Source organism: Danio rerio, chromosome 9 (genome assembly GCF_052040795.2).
Source record: "Danio rerio strain M-AB ecotype USA chromosome 9, GRCz13ab, whole genome shotgun sequence".
In the NCBI taxonomy this organism is placed as follows: Eukaryota; Metazoa; Chordata; class Actinopteri; order Cypriniformes; family Danionidae; genus Danio; species Danio rerio.
Genome location: NC_141029.1, coordinates 53427502 through 53443059, shown reverse-complemented (window position 1 = coordinate 53443059; position 15558 = coordinate 53427502). Strand labels below are relative to the sequence as shown.

At 37.1% G+C, this 15558-nt stretch overlaps 1 protein-coding gene across 9 annotated transcripts in view; it reads left to right on the top strand.

Annotated features, from left to right (window-relative positions):
- slc4a10b (solute carrier family 4 member 10b) overlaps positions 1-15558 on the top strand; it is a 149361-nt gene that overhangs the window by 105750 nt on the left and 28053 nt on the right. For 8 of the 9 annotated variants that reach the window (XR_015499921.1, XR_015499919.1, XR_015499920.1 and 5 more), the window contains 6 exons: positions 4175-4308; positions 6183-6428; positions 8016-8121; positions 9537-9698; positions 10302-10415; positions 12051-12212. Coding sequence is in view for 4 of the 9 variants with exons in the window: in XM_087268457.1 (XP_087124583.1) it covers positions 4175-4308; positions 6183-6428; positions 8016-8121; positions 9537-9698; positions 10302-10415; positions 12051-12212 (924 nt within the window). In the remaining 5 variants the exon portion in view is untranslated. Of the gene's footprint in view, positions 1-804; positions 4309-6182; positions 6429-8015; positions 8122-9536; positions 9699-10301; positions 10416-12050; positions 12213-15558 lie in introns of those variants that run through there. The other variant, XR_015499922.1, reaches the window with a different exon arrangement.

The window sequence follows — 15558 nt, the reverse complement described above, 5'->3', positions numbered from 1 at the left end:
TTTTTATATTATATGTTTTAATATGATTTCTATTGGAGGACAAACATTTTGAACGTTTTCAAACGCTGTAAAAGTGTGTAGAATTAATATTTAATTTCAACATTTCTGTCAACGAAGATTTGCGTCATAGCCTGCGACACAGGTTTCTATCAGCAGGGCAGGATGCCAGGCAGGTGGCTGTTGTAAACAAACCGGGAGATGATAAAGCACGGAAAACCGTTCACAGATGGTGACTACATGAAGGAGTCATTCATCAACATACTAGAACACCTATTTGCAGAATTCAAAACCAAGATAATACAAAAAATTAAAGATATACTGTACCTCTCTCTGCTAAGACAGTGAAGGAAAGGGCTATTAAAATGGCAGGTAACATCACCGATCAGTAAACCAAGGACATTAATTCAGTGCCAGCATACTCAATTGCCTGTGATGTGACCGATATTCAATGCGCTTTTATGCAGGTATGTGAACTCTGATGGGCCGCAAGAAGAAATGATCAAATTAATACCACTGGAAGACCAGAGGCTGTGCTGAAGTGTTTTAATGACAACGAAATAAACACCAACCACCTGATTTCAGTGGCTATTTAATCATGAAGGCTTATTATGTATTTATAGCCAACTTAGTCGTTTTTATAGTAGGCTAATATAGCTACTATAGATACATACAGCATGTGTTTCCTTCATTATAAGGCTTATATAAGGCTTTACATTTTTTTGCGGCTCCAGACCTATTTGTTTTTTGTTTTTTTTGGTCCAATATGGCTCTTTCAACATTTTGGGTTGCCGACCCCTGTCCTAGGCGTACTGGATAAATCTACAGGGACAAAGTGAGAATCATCCTGTGAAAAATGTTTTGAATGATTCCTGGGAACTTATAAATACACAAGGGAAGGGCTTTGCCTGGAAAATCAAAGAATGGGTAAATGAGAACGGTCTAGATATATTAACTTTTGCATCAATAAATATAATGTCACCAATTCCACCTTGGTTACTTGAACAACCAAAAGTAGATTTAAAATTACATGAAAACAAAAGAGAGATGGAAGAAGCTGTTAACATAAACACATATGTCAAGGACTACATTATTAATGAATATTACTCATATCTACAAATATATACAGATGGTTCAAAGAGTATGGAGTCAGGAAGGACAGGAGTGGCATTCTATGTCCCAGAGCTTGAAGTGAGGAAGTCTGAAAGGATATCAGATGGAACTTCTGTATACACAGCTGAGATGGTTGCAATTTTGATGGCATTAGAGTGGATATATGAAACCAGACCTGATAAAGCTCTAATATGTTCTGATTCAATGGCTGTCTTGATGAGTTTAAAATCAATGGAATCGAAAAGAAATGACATTCTAACAGAAATTATGATCAAGTTTAATAATCTAACACAGATGGGAGTAATAGTTCATTTAATGTGGGTTCCAGCGCATGTCGGTATTCAGGGCAATGAGGAGGCAGATAAAACAGCTAAAGAATCTCTACAACAAAATGAACCAATTAGACACATTTCACTAAGCAGAGCAGAAGGAAAAAGCTTAATCTTAGAAGCTTGTAATAGGAAATGGCAGAAAGTTTGGGAGTCCAATAACACAGGTAGACATTATCATAAGATCCAAAAAACAGTAAAGAAAAGCAAAATATCACATAATCTTAGTCGAAGAGAACAAGTTATTTTAACACGTTTAAGAACAGGACATACATTTTTAAATCAAACATTACACATAATGGGGAAACATGAGACAGGTTTATGCAACACATGTCTAACAGATGAGACAGTAGAACATGTTTTAAAAAGGTGCAAGGCATATAAAAATGAAAGAAGAAACCTTAAAGAGGAATTGCATAGTTTAGGATACCAGGATTTCACAATAAAGGGTTTATTAAAAGATGGTTTAGATTCAGAAAGACAAATAAAGGCAGTAATAAGGTTCATTAAAAATAGTGGATTATACAATAGAATTTAGGAAACCAGTTCAACCTCTTCACACTCCATCACAGTAGGTGGCGATATGCACCTTTAAAGTTGGTTCGCAACTCGCCATAAAACGAAGAAGAAGAAGAAGGTCAAGTCCTAAGCTGCGTCCCAAATGGCACACTATACACTATGCACTCATGCACTATGTACTTATGCACTTACACACTCAACAGGATAGTATATGTATGTAGTGGTGTCCCAAATGGGACTTTTTTAAGCGGAAATTCAAACCGTTTCCCTGATGACGTTTGACGGTTGCCAAATCAGTGAAATAAACGACCGAATTATCAAATAATACCTGCCGTGAGTATAACCGCATTCACCATCGGGAGGCGCTATAATCACTCTCGTAGGAGAATTTTGCTTTCACCATTCAAAATAAAGTTATTCAACATGTGCGTCCGAAAGCTCCGCCCCTTCCGCTAAGTAAACAAAATTGCGGTCGTTGAGTGCGTGAAGTGTCCATCATTACACACTTCATTTTAGCGGCTGTATAAATGCATCATCCTGGTAATTAAAGTGCACTTATTATTTTTTGATTTTTAAGTGTGAACACACTACTTACACTATTTATACTACAAAATGGCGCAGAATAGTGCATAAGTATGCGATTTGGGACGTAGCTTTAGTGTTGGCCAGTTTGCCAACAAATACATGAGAAAATGATTGAAATGTTTAAAAACAATGTTCCTCATAGAAAGAGAGGAAGACATTTGGATATTTCACCTTTAACAGTGCAGAACATCATTAAAAGATTCAAGGAATCTGGAGGAATTTCTGTGTGTAAAGGACAAGGGGTGCAAAGCCTAAGCTGAACGGTGATCTCCGATCCCTCAGGCAGCACTGCATCAAGAATCCACATTCATTTATAAGCCATATCACCACATGGGCTCAGGACTACTTTGGCAAACCTTCATCAAGTATCCTAATACGTATTTACATCCACAAATGCCAGATAAAACTGTACTGAGCCAAAAGGAAGCCCTACGTTAACTGTGTCCAGAAGCGCTGTTGACTTCTCTGAGCTCGGAGGCATCGGGGATAGACCATCACACAGTGGAAATGGGAACTGTGGTCAGATGAATCAGTATTTCAGGTATCTTTTGGGAGAATTGGATGCCGTGTGCTTTGGACCAAAGAAGAAAAGGATCATCCAGACTGTAACCAGCAACAAGTCCAAAAGCCAGTCTCTGTCATGTGTCAGTGCCCAGGTTACTTGCACTTCTGTGATGCACCATTAATGCTGAAAAGTACATTGAGATTTTAGAGCACAATATGCTGCCTTCTTTTCCAGGGACACCCATGTATATTTCAACAAAACAATGCAAAATTACAAAGTCCTGGCTGCGGAGGAAGAGGAAAGAGGTACTTGACTGGCCTGTCTGCAGTCCTGACCTGTTTCCAATAGAGAATGTGTGGTGCATTTTTGAAAAGAAGACCCCATACTGTTGCCCATTTTAAGACTTGTTTGCTGGAAGAATGGGACACAATTACACCTGAAACACTTCATCACTTGGTGTCTTCAGTCCCTAAACGTCTTTTAAGTCTTTATTAATGGCTAAATACATTAATAAATAAATAAATGGTTTACTGTTACAACTCTTTTTGAAATGTGTTGCAAGAACCCAAATTGGAATACGTGTTTATTAAGAGGGAAAAACAAAACAATAAAAAAAATCATGAGGAGCACATTAATAATGTTTGTTGTATTGTCTGCCGTGAAATACAAGCTAAAGTAAATTTAGAAATCACTACTTCCTCTTTTGATTTGTGTTTTCCATACTGTCCCTACTTTTTTATGATTTGGGGTTGTAGTTAGCATGCGATTCCCATATTTTTTGCAAAAATATATAACATGAATGCATTTCAGTAACTCGCCAGTAACCTTTTTTATTCATGTCCCTGTAAGCAAACACGGATATATTGTAAGTAATTGGAAATCCAGCGACTGCAATAATCAAACCCTTAAGAGCTAATGCGGTCAGAAACAAAGCTCACAGGACTGTGTTCTCTGGAATCCTCTCAAGCGGTGGAACTACTGTAGCTGTGTGTTTACGAGAAAATAATGGCACACCTTAGAATGTTCATCAGCCAATCAGAATCAAGCGTTCAGCAGCCTCTATTTATAAATAAAAGTAATATAAACCTGATTGTCTAACATATTCTTTCCTCCTCTCTCTTCCCAGAGTGCAATTGAATCTCTGTTTGGAGCCTCGATGACTGGAATTGCGTATTCTCTGTTTGCTGGTCAGCCTCTCACTATTCTGGGCAGCACTGGACCTGTTCTGGTGTTTGAGAAGATATTGTTCAAATTCTGCAAGTATGTCTGATGCTTTCTGTCTCTCTGACTATTAATCTGTTTTCTTTGTTCTGCTGATAAAGCATATAGACCATTTTGAGGGATATAAACAATAATAATGGTTCTAACATATATCCTGTTTTACACTTTTAATTTCCACAGATTCTGAGAGTTCAAAAAAGTCCAGTTGTTGATCAATTATGTCATGATAGCTGATTTAATGTCAAGATATGATTAAATTGCATCTTGTTGCAGTCATGAAGTAGTTTAAAAACAAGCAGGAAATGTTCTTGGGCAAATGACATCACATTGAAATGGTCTATAGTATTGTTGTACAGTATATCCATGCATACATACATCCATCCATATTTTCTCCTCATAAACCAGTCCATATAAATTATCCATTGATCAATTCCTCCATCATTTTGTCTTTCCCCCATTTCATCAGTTCTTTCACCATTTTATCCATTCATTCATTCATTCATTCATTCATGTTTTCCCCTTTTCCCAATTACCCATTGATACATAATTTTTCTGCCCATCCATCCATTGTTTACCCATCCATGCATCCATCCATCCATCTGTCCATCCGTTTGTTCCTGTCATCCATTCACCCACCCACCCTTCAAGCCATCCATCCATCCATCCATCCATCCATCCTTCCTTCCTTCCTTCCTTCCTTCCTTCCTTCCTTCCTTCCTTCCTTCCTTCCTTCCTTCCTTCCTTCCTTCCTTCCTTCTTTCTGTCCATCCATCTATTCATCCTTCCTTCCTTCCTTCCTTCCTTCCTTCCTTCCTCCAGTCTATCCATCCATCATTCCTTCCTTCCTTTCTTCCATCCATCCATCCTTCCATCCATCCTTCCTTCTTTCCATCCATCCATCCATCCATCCATCCATCCATCCATCCATCCATCCATCATTCCTTACTTGCATACATCCTTCCTTCCTTCCTTTCTTCGTTCCTTCCTTCCTTCCATCTATCCATCCATCCATCCATCATTCATTCCTTACATACATCCTTCCTTCCTTTCATTTATCCATCCTTTTGTTTCTGGCATCCATCCACCCACCCACTTATCCATCCATGCACCCATATACCCACCCACCGATCCTTCCATCCATTCATCCTTTTGTTCCTGTCATCCATCCACCCACCCATCCTTCCATCCATCCATCCATCCATCCTTTTGTTCCTGTCATCCATCCACCCACCCATCCTTCCATCCATCCATCCTTTTGTTCCTGTCATCCATCCACCCACCCATCCTTCCATCCATCCATCCATCCTTTTGTTCCTGTCATCCATCCCCTCATCCACCCACCCACCCACCCACCTTTCCTTCCATCCTTCTACCCATCCACACACCCACTTACCTATCCATCCACCCATATACCCACCCACCCTTTCTTCCATCCATTCATCCATCATTCTTTCCTTTCTTCCCTCCCTTCTTTCTTCCATCTATACTTCTATCCTTCCTTCCATCCATCCATCCTTCCACCCATCCATCCATCCATCCATCCATCCATCTTTTTGTTCCTGGCATCCATCCACCCATCCACCCACCCACTTATCCATCCATCCACCAATATGCCCACCCACCCACTCTTCCTTTCATCCTTCCATCCGTCCATTCATCCTTTTGTTCCTGTCTTCCATCCACCCATCCATCCACCCACCCACCCACTTATTCATCCATCCACCTTCCCACCCTTACTTCCATCTTTCCACCCGTCCACCCATCCACCCACTCTTCCTTCCTTCCTTCCTTCCTTCCTTCCTTCCTTCCTTCCTTCCTTCCTTCCTTCCTTCCTTCCTTCCTTCCTTCCTTCCTTCCTTACTTACTTACTTCCTTCCTTTCTTCCACTTATCTCTGTGTTTGTGTGTCTGCAGGGAATACGGTCTGTCATACCTGTCGCTCAGGGTGTGTATCGGGCTGTGGACAGCCTTCCTCTGTCTGCTGCTGGTGGCCACCGATGCCAGTTCACTGGTCTGTTACATCACACGCTTCACGGAGGAAGCCTTCGCCTCGCTCATCTGCATCATCTTCATCTACGAGGCCATCGAGAAGCTCATTCACCTTGGAGAAACATACCAGTTTAATAAGAACAACAATCTGGACAAACTCACCACATACAGGTGAACACTCTGCTTTGACTGACACTGAGCAATATACAGTTGAAACCAGAAGTTTACACACACTCTAAAAAAAGGAACATAACCATTTTTAAAAATGTCTGATAGTAAATCATACTAAACGTTTACCATTTTAGGTCTGTTAGGATTACCTAAATGATTTACATTTGCTAAATTCCAGAATAATGAGAGTTTATTTTTTTAATTTCTAGACAGTCAAAAGTTTGACACATTTCCTTGGTATGTTTTTAGCTTTGCTTTTAAACTGGATAACTTTAGTCAAATGTTTTGACTATCCTTCCACAAGCTTCTCACATAAATTTGAAGGAATTTTAGCCAATTCCTCCTGACAGAATTGGTGTAACTGAGTCAGACTTGTAGGCCGTCTTGCTCGCACAAGCTTTTTCAACTCTGCCCACAAATTGTCTATAGGATTGAGATCAGGGCTTTGTGATGGCCACTCTAAAACATTCACTCTGTTGTCCTTAAAGCACATCTGAACTAATTTGGCGGTATGCTTAGGGTCATGGTCTGTTTGGAAGACCCATTTATGGCCAAGTTTTAATTTCCTGGCTGATGTCTTGAGCTGTTGCTTCAGTATATCTACATAATGTTCTGTCTTCATTATGCCATCTATGCTGTGAAGTGGACCAGTCCCTCCTGCAGCAAAACAGCTCCACAACATGATGCTGCCGCCCCCATACTTCACAGTTGGGATGGTGTTGCTAGGCTTGTGCACTTTCCCCTTTGTCCTTCAAATGTAACAATGATCATTATGGCCAAACAGTTCAATCTTAGTTCCATCAGCCCACAGGACATGTTTCCAAACATTAGTCTTTTTCCCAGTGTTATTTAGCAAATTGTAATCTGGCTTTGTTGTTGATTCTGGCTTATTGATTTTCCCACGTTGTCACACAAGGAAGCAGTGTGTTTGAGGTTTTCCTTAAATACTATTCTACAGTTGTGCCTCCTATTAACTCCAAAACCTTGACACTATCATCTCAGCTTTTTCAGAGGCGTAATAATCTTATTGTATGTAAACTTGACTTTCAAGAAAAGTTATAACAATTTCTCAAAAAATATCTCTCATAATTCTGCTATTAAGCATAACAGAAACAAATGTGATAATCCTAAACTACCTAAAAGAGAAAAATTTTTTAAATGTTTTTTTTTTTTTTTTAAGTGGTTATGTGTCTTTTTATACAGTATATGTAAACTTCTGGTTTAAACCGTAGATGCTGCATAGAACTACAAAAAAAAAAAAAAAAGTAAATCTAATGAATAATTTTTTTTAAAGTAAACAATGTATATGGGCTGAATTTACACAAATTAACTTTAGCAATGTTAAACTTAATATGTTTGTTTACATTTAACCAATACACGTTGTTTGCAACCACTTACCTTAAAAAAAGGGTAAATCCAATGAATCCCTTTTTTGCTTATTAATTAAACTGACAAATGTACAAAAGTTAAATTTCCTCAAAAGATTAAGCTGGACAAGCATTTTATTGATGAGAAATCGACAACTCTTGGAGGATCTGATATTAACTGGTCAGCGATGCAATTAAAGGATGTTTTTTGTTCTTGTAGATGTTCCTGTATTGAACCCGAAAACCCTAGTAATGCCACTCTGCAATATTGGGAGCAGAACAACATTTCAGCGCCAGAAATATTTTGGGAGGCTCTGGAAGTTGAGGTCAGCATTGAGGAAAACCTACTGATGTTAACTCTGTCAGACTTACTGTATATTTTCTCTATAGGCCTCTAAATGATCAACATGATCAACCGTCCCAACTAACAGGGAACATTTCTAGAGCATTAAGTAGCGTTTCTTAAAAGTTGTGTAAATATTAGCATGCAACATTAAAAAACATTGATGGAAAACATTATTAAAAATAGTCTTTAGGATGTTTGTTATTGATGAATGTTCTCATAATGTTGATAAAGAGGCATTTTTAGAACATTAATGTAGTGTCAATGAAATGTTCTAATAACCATTTAAGTAACATTATGAGAACATTAATATAACATGAGACTAAAACATTATGAAAACTGTCTGTTGTTCATTCTATCTTCATTCATTTATATATTTATTCATACAGTCAACTGAGGTGTCAATAACTAACGTCAACTCAATACAAACCCCCAAACACACCCTAGCAACCAGCTACAGCATCCTAGCAACTACTTGATAGACACTCACATAGACTTGGCGCTGGGCTCATTTAACTAAGAGTAGCAAGCAGCCAATAAAGGATGACTATATAAACTCTTAACCACACCCTAGCTACCAATTACAGCACCCTAGCAACTGATCCCTCAGACTGCCATTATAAAAAAAAAACAGATGTGTATCTTTGGAATACAGTGTCAGAGACTTGAGGGTGGGCAAACAGCCAATTACACAGCACATTTGCCACAACCTAGCAACCACTTTAAAGCACCCTAGCAACCCAACCCAAAGATTGATGTCTTCAAATCCAAGAAATTTAGAGATGGGGTTCTCATAATGTTGATGGAAAAACATTCTTAGAACATTAATATAATGTGAAATGTTCTAATAACATTTAGGTAACATCATGAGAACATTAATATAACATGAGACCGAAATCATATGAAAGCTGTCGTTCATTCTATATTCATTCATTTATATATTTATTCATACAGTCAACTGAGGTGTCAATAACTGACGTCAACTCAGTACAAACACCCTACAAACACCCTAGCAACCAGCTACATCATCCTAGCAACTACCTGATAGACACTCACATTGACTTGGGGCTGGACTCATTTAATTAAGAGTAGCAAGCAGCCAATAAATTATGACTATACAAACTCCAAACCACACCTTAGCAACCAGTTACAGCACCCTAGCAACTGAACCCATAGAGTGCAATTATAAAAAAAGGCCCAGATGTGTATCTTTGGAACAGTGTCAGAGACTTGAGGGTGGGCAAACAGCCAATCACACATCACTTTTGCCACACCCTAGCAACCCCTGTCGAGCAGGCTAACAACCAAACCCAAAGATTGATAACTTTAAATCCAAGTGTTAAATAGACATGGGGTTTAAATAACTGCTTTAAATAATAACCTATCATCTGCTTTCAGGACTGTATTGAGAAGAAAGGTGTATTTGTGGGGTCTGCTTGCGGGCCTCATGGTCCGTATGTTCCCGATGTTCTCTTCTGGTCTATCGTTCTCTTCTTCTCCACGGTCGCCATGTCTGCTTTTCTCAAAGAGTTCAAGACCAGCCGCTATTTTCCCACCAAGGTACTGCAGTCATTATCCACCCACTGTCTCGTCTGAGAGCTGCTGCAGCGCTATATATACAGCTGAAGTCAGAACTATTAGCCCTCCTGATTTATTAACCACAATTTCTGTTTAACAGAGAGCAGATTTTTTTCAACATATTTCTAATCATAATAGTTTTAATAACTCATCTTTAATAACTGATTTATTTTGCCATGATGACAGTACATAATATTTAACTAGATATTTTAGATACTAGTATTCAGCTTAAAGTGACATTTAAAGGCTTAATAGGTTAATTAGGCAAGTTAGGGTAATTAGGAAAGTATTTCTTAAGGGGGCTAATAATATTGACCTTAAAATAGTTTTAAAATAATCTAAAACTACATTTATTCTAGCTGAAATAAAACAAATAAGTCTTTATAGAAAAAATATTATACCAAATACAGTGAAAATTTCCTTGCTTTGTTAAACATCAATTGGGCAATATTTAAAAAGGAAAATAAATTCAGAGGAGGGCTAATAATTCTGACTTCAGCTGTATTTGCCATCAGTTCTAGTTATTTGCGTCCTGGCGCCCTCTAGTGTTACTGCTGAGTAATTTCTGCTTCATGTTTCCTCCAGGTCAGATCCATCATCAGTGATTTTGCGGTGTTCATCACTATTGTCACTATGGTTCTGGTGGATTACGCTCTCGGGGTGCCTTCACCCAAACTGCAGGTCCCCAATGAGTTTAAGGTTTGGTAATAACTTATGTTTAAATTATTATGTGGGGGAAAAAAACAGGTCAACCTTATTTAAAAAAAATCATTATTATTATTATTTAAACCCAAATTGTGTAAAATATGGACTAAACCAAACAATGGGTTAAATTTGATCCTATTAATTTAATTAAGAAAAATTAACTCAGCAGTTGGCTCAGTCCCTATTACACCCAGAATTGGGTTGAAATAACCCAGCACTTTTTAGAGTGTAGTGTTGCTTAAGTTACCTCAAAAAATGAATTAGTTACTTATTACATCATTAAAATTTAGTTTAAATTACTTTTTTAATTAATTTGTCTGACAAGTAATTTAATTACCCAATACGTAATTAAACTACTTAACTCAGTACAACATGAAATCCTGAAAAAACATGAAAAACCTCAAAGCATACAGAATACAAACAAAATTATATATATATATATATATATATATATATATATATATATATATATATATATATATATATATATATATATATATATATAATTTTTTTTTTTTTTTTTAATGGGCCTTTTAGCTTTTATTTAAATGACACTTAAACATTTTGAAGTAATAATGACACCATATTTCATACATATTATATACTGACATTGATTTCAAACTCTATACATTGTTTATAAGCATTGTTTTATTTTTTAAGTTAACTAAATTGTTTTTGAAAATTTAACGTAAAGCAATTAAGTTGTCCCAAAAACACTCCAGAATTGTTGATTCAGCTCATATTAAATAAGAGGCTTGAACAACCAGCAAGAATGTAATTTTTGAGTGTACTGTACGAAATGCTGGGTTCCACACAATTGATCTGTGTTTAGGCAACATGTGTTAGGCAACGTGTGTATGGTGTGTGCTGCTAATTATGTACTTCACAATAACAAAACACAATGCTCAAAGATTATTATGTTAGGCGTATATTAACTGTTACTCAGCATAAAAAAAAAAAATTATATATATATATATATATATATATATATATATATATATATAGTAAAAGTCAGAATTATTAGTTCCCCTGAATTATTAGCCTCCCTGTTTATTTTTTTCCCCAATTTCTGTTTATTGGAGAGCAGATTTTTTCAACACAGTTCTACACATAATAATTTTAATAACTCATCTCTAAAACTGATTTATTTTATCTTTATGCCATGATGACAGTAAATAATATTTGACTAGATATTTTTAAAGACACTTCTATGCAGCTTAAAGTGACATATAAAGGCTTAACTAGGTTAATTAGGTTAACTAAGTAGGTCAGAGTAATTAGGCAAGTTATTGTACAATGATGGTTCTGTAAACTATCGAAAAAATATATTGCATAAAGGGGCTAATAATATTACCCCTAAAATGTTTTTTAAAAAATTTTTAATTGCTTTTCTTTTTTTTTAATTCTGGCCGAAATAAAACAAATAAGAATTTCTCCAGAAGAAAAAATATTATCAGACATACTGTGAAAATCTCCTTGCTCTGTTACACATCATTTGGGAAATATTTAAAAAAAGAAAAAAAATCAAAGGGGGGCGAATAACTCTTACTTCAACTGTGTGTATATATGTACACACATTAATAGTCTTGAATAAGAATAGATGTTACCAACATATTTGTTTGTTTTCAGCCAACTCGTGATGATCGTGGGTGGCTGATTAGCCCGTTAGGTCCAAACCCGTGGTGGACGTGTGTGATCACAGTCATTCCTGCTCTTCTGTGCACCATCCTCATCTTCATGGACCAGCAGATCACAGCCGTCATCATCAACCGGAAAGAGCACAAGCTGAAGGTCAGACGCACAAAAAACAGAGAAATGCCAGCGCATTTCACAATTACTACTTACAATGTCTATAAAAAAATTGACAGTTTTCCGTATTTTGTGATTAATGTTTTATTTTTCCTCATTTATTTCTGCTTTTGAATTGCATTATAGGAGCTTGATCTTTCTTCTGACAACTTTTAATTTTGAAAAGTTGTAAAAGTTACTTGAATATTTATAATAGTTTAAAGTGATATATTGTCTGAGTTGGTGTTGTGTATTATGCAACAAACACTTTGTAATAAACTGCCAGTACATTTTTCGGTATTTTACAGACTTATTTCTCTATATATCATCTCTTATACATTATTTTAAACTACTAAAATGTCAGTGAAAGTCACTTTGTTAAACTGTAGAGTTGAATTTTCAACATCAAAAGTCGACAGATAAGAGATTTACATCCCATAATGCAGGGGTTTTCAAAGTGTGAGGCGCGCCTCCCCTGGGGGGCGCCAGAGCATGTCAGGGGAGGCGCGGGAAAAAAATTATATAATAAAAATATAATTATAAAGTTTAATTGTTATATGTATTTTTTATTATATTTAAACGTTTTAAAAAACAAAGCTAAAAAAAATAATACGACTAAAATAAGAAAACCTTTTTTACCCAGAAAGCCATAGCTGTGAATTCGCTTCTGTTTGGCTAGCCCGCCAATACAGGTATATGCCTGCTAATACAATGGATCGGTTTCTGAGACCCCCCTATTCAAAGCCTTCCAGTTCAGGGCTTAAACCCAAAAGACGACGATATGATGATCAGTATTTGAGTTTAGGATTTACGAGATACAAGATATTTTGGCTAATGACAGCATGAGACCCGCTAAACTTCGGCGACACCTTCAAACCAAGCATGATGAGGTAGCAGGAAAACCTCCAGAATTTTGTGTGTGTGTGTGTGTGTGTGTGTACGTGTGCGCGTGTGTGTGCGTGTGTGTTTGGGAGGAGGGGGGCGCCAATGGATAAGTTGTGTCAAAAGGGAGGCCCACTGTCTTAGACTTTGAAAAATCCTGCCATATTGCAATTCACAACCGTAAACAAACAGAAAACATTTGAGAATCACAAAATACGGAAGCTGTAATTAACGGATCTTTTTTACAGTGTAGTTTTAGTGCAAAGTTAAGCAGAAAGTTCACCCCAAAATGAAAATTTACTCACCATTTTAGTGGTTCCAAACCTATGGCTGCGTCCGAAACCGCATACTTCCATACTATGTAGTACGCTAAAATCAGTATGCGAGCTGAGTAGTATGATTGTATTGTTTCAGCCTATTTTAAATAAGTAGTTTGAACAAGCAGCCAAAATCTTTTTTTTCAGTATGGGGGAACTCTCCCTTTAACTATTATATTGTAAAAATCGGATATTGCAATTTTTTTCTGTGATAAATATTATAATATGAAAACAGTTTCATAAGATAGTTTGAATAGCTCTATTTGTCTGTTTTCTTGGGAGTCTAAAGCCTGATTTATACTTTCGCCTGGCGCCCTGTCGCACACTTCCGCTGACTGTGCGCACACCTCACAAAACGGACGAGGCTTTTATACTTGACGCGTTCGCTGTTGTGATATCCTTTAAAACAACAGGGGGAGGTCAAAAGGAACTGACCTTAAAATCAGATGGATAAACAGAGATGTACAAAGAACTATGTCATATCATTAATATTATTCATGCCTAGTTCACACTAGAGGATTTTAAGCCTGATTTGAGCCCGATTTGGAAGTTAACGAGCTCGCCGACAGATCGGGCTGTGATCGGGAAGAAATCTGCGGGTGCTCGGCGCTCGCCGCTCTTTATGTGTGAACTACTGAGCAACGCATCAACGAGGCTCGCTGACGCGTCGCCGACACCTCGCAGACGGAAATCCAAAATTCAGCATGCTAAATATTCCAGAGCAGTCGGCCGACTCAACCCCACGTGTGGTCAGATGTAGTGACGAGCTGCAGCCAATGAGAGAGCATATCAGCATGAGCTGAATGGCTGTGTGTTCAGGAGCTCAGCAGAAACATCTGTGATTGGTCAGAATGGGCATCGGTGCACTCGCTTCATTCTGCGTTAGCACAGACATGAGAGGAGGCTATATTAACAGTGGAACTAGAATTCTGTAACTATTAGAATTACTATACTGCTCATTCTGACCGTTCTCATGTAAAACGCCATATTGTCACAACATATTTACATTCAAAGCTATTATTGAGATATTAAAATTAAGCTTTGAATGTCTGGCATCATATTTAATGACACCATTACCCTAAAAATATAATCTTTTTTTGGTAATACAGCCTATAAATATGTAGTTAAGATACTAAAACACTTAAAGGTCTTGGCTTTCATTTTCACTTTCAAACAGGAGCTATTTAACAGCACAGAATATGCTGTTTTGAAAGATATCTGAAGTAAATTGATGTTTTTGCCATCAGAAAGTTTTGTTTATGTTAGCAGGAAGTTGCCAGGCAAGAAAATGCACACATATTTAAAGTCACAGTGAAAAGTATCAGACATGCATGCAGTCATTTTGACCAATATGGTAATTTAAGGCAGAAATGCTCAGTTCTTTACTGTTTTGTAATAAAAAAAATAACAATGTCAGAAAGAAATACACTGATAGTTAGAAAGCGGCAGGGTGTTATAAATATGTTAGTTTTATTTCAAAGAGTTATAAAATTACAAAAATGAAAAACTCTCTGTGTATCTATCCACTCAAACCTTGCAGATGAGTGATTAATCCGCTGATAAATTAGCTGATTTGACGATGTTTTTAAATGCTTTCTCCAAAGCTTGAAACGCTGTCAGTGATGTCATCAGCACACGCAGCCAATAGTGTTCAGCTTTTTCTGACAACTCCTCCCTCAAAATTTCATTGGCTGTGGTTTGGTAGCTTGAATGAGCTGATGGGGAATGAGATGTTGTCAGATCATGTAGTGTGTGACCCCCCTCTTGTGGATCGTTCACGGAGTGTTGCGTAGTGTGAACACCACAGAGATTAAAAGACACAGAGTCAAGTCATGTAGTGTGAACAGCACAGCGATCTGCTGATGTTTTAAATCCTGTAGTGTGAACTAGGCTTAAAGTAAACTAATAATTTGTAGTATTTTTCTAAATTATATAAATGATTATAAAGATTTTTAGAACTATTCAAGATGTTTTTTGATCAAACTTTGATGCATTACTTGCTTTTGTTCATATTTTGGACAGTTTTATATTAAAGTTTGTCACAACAGAACATGAGTTGCTCTACAAATGTATTTTTTATTATGGCAAAAAAAAAAACAGTTCGAACAGGTAGTGTGCTGGGTGCGAGGTGTCCAGAGGGATTTTGCAAG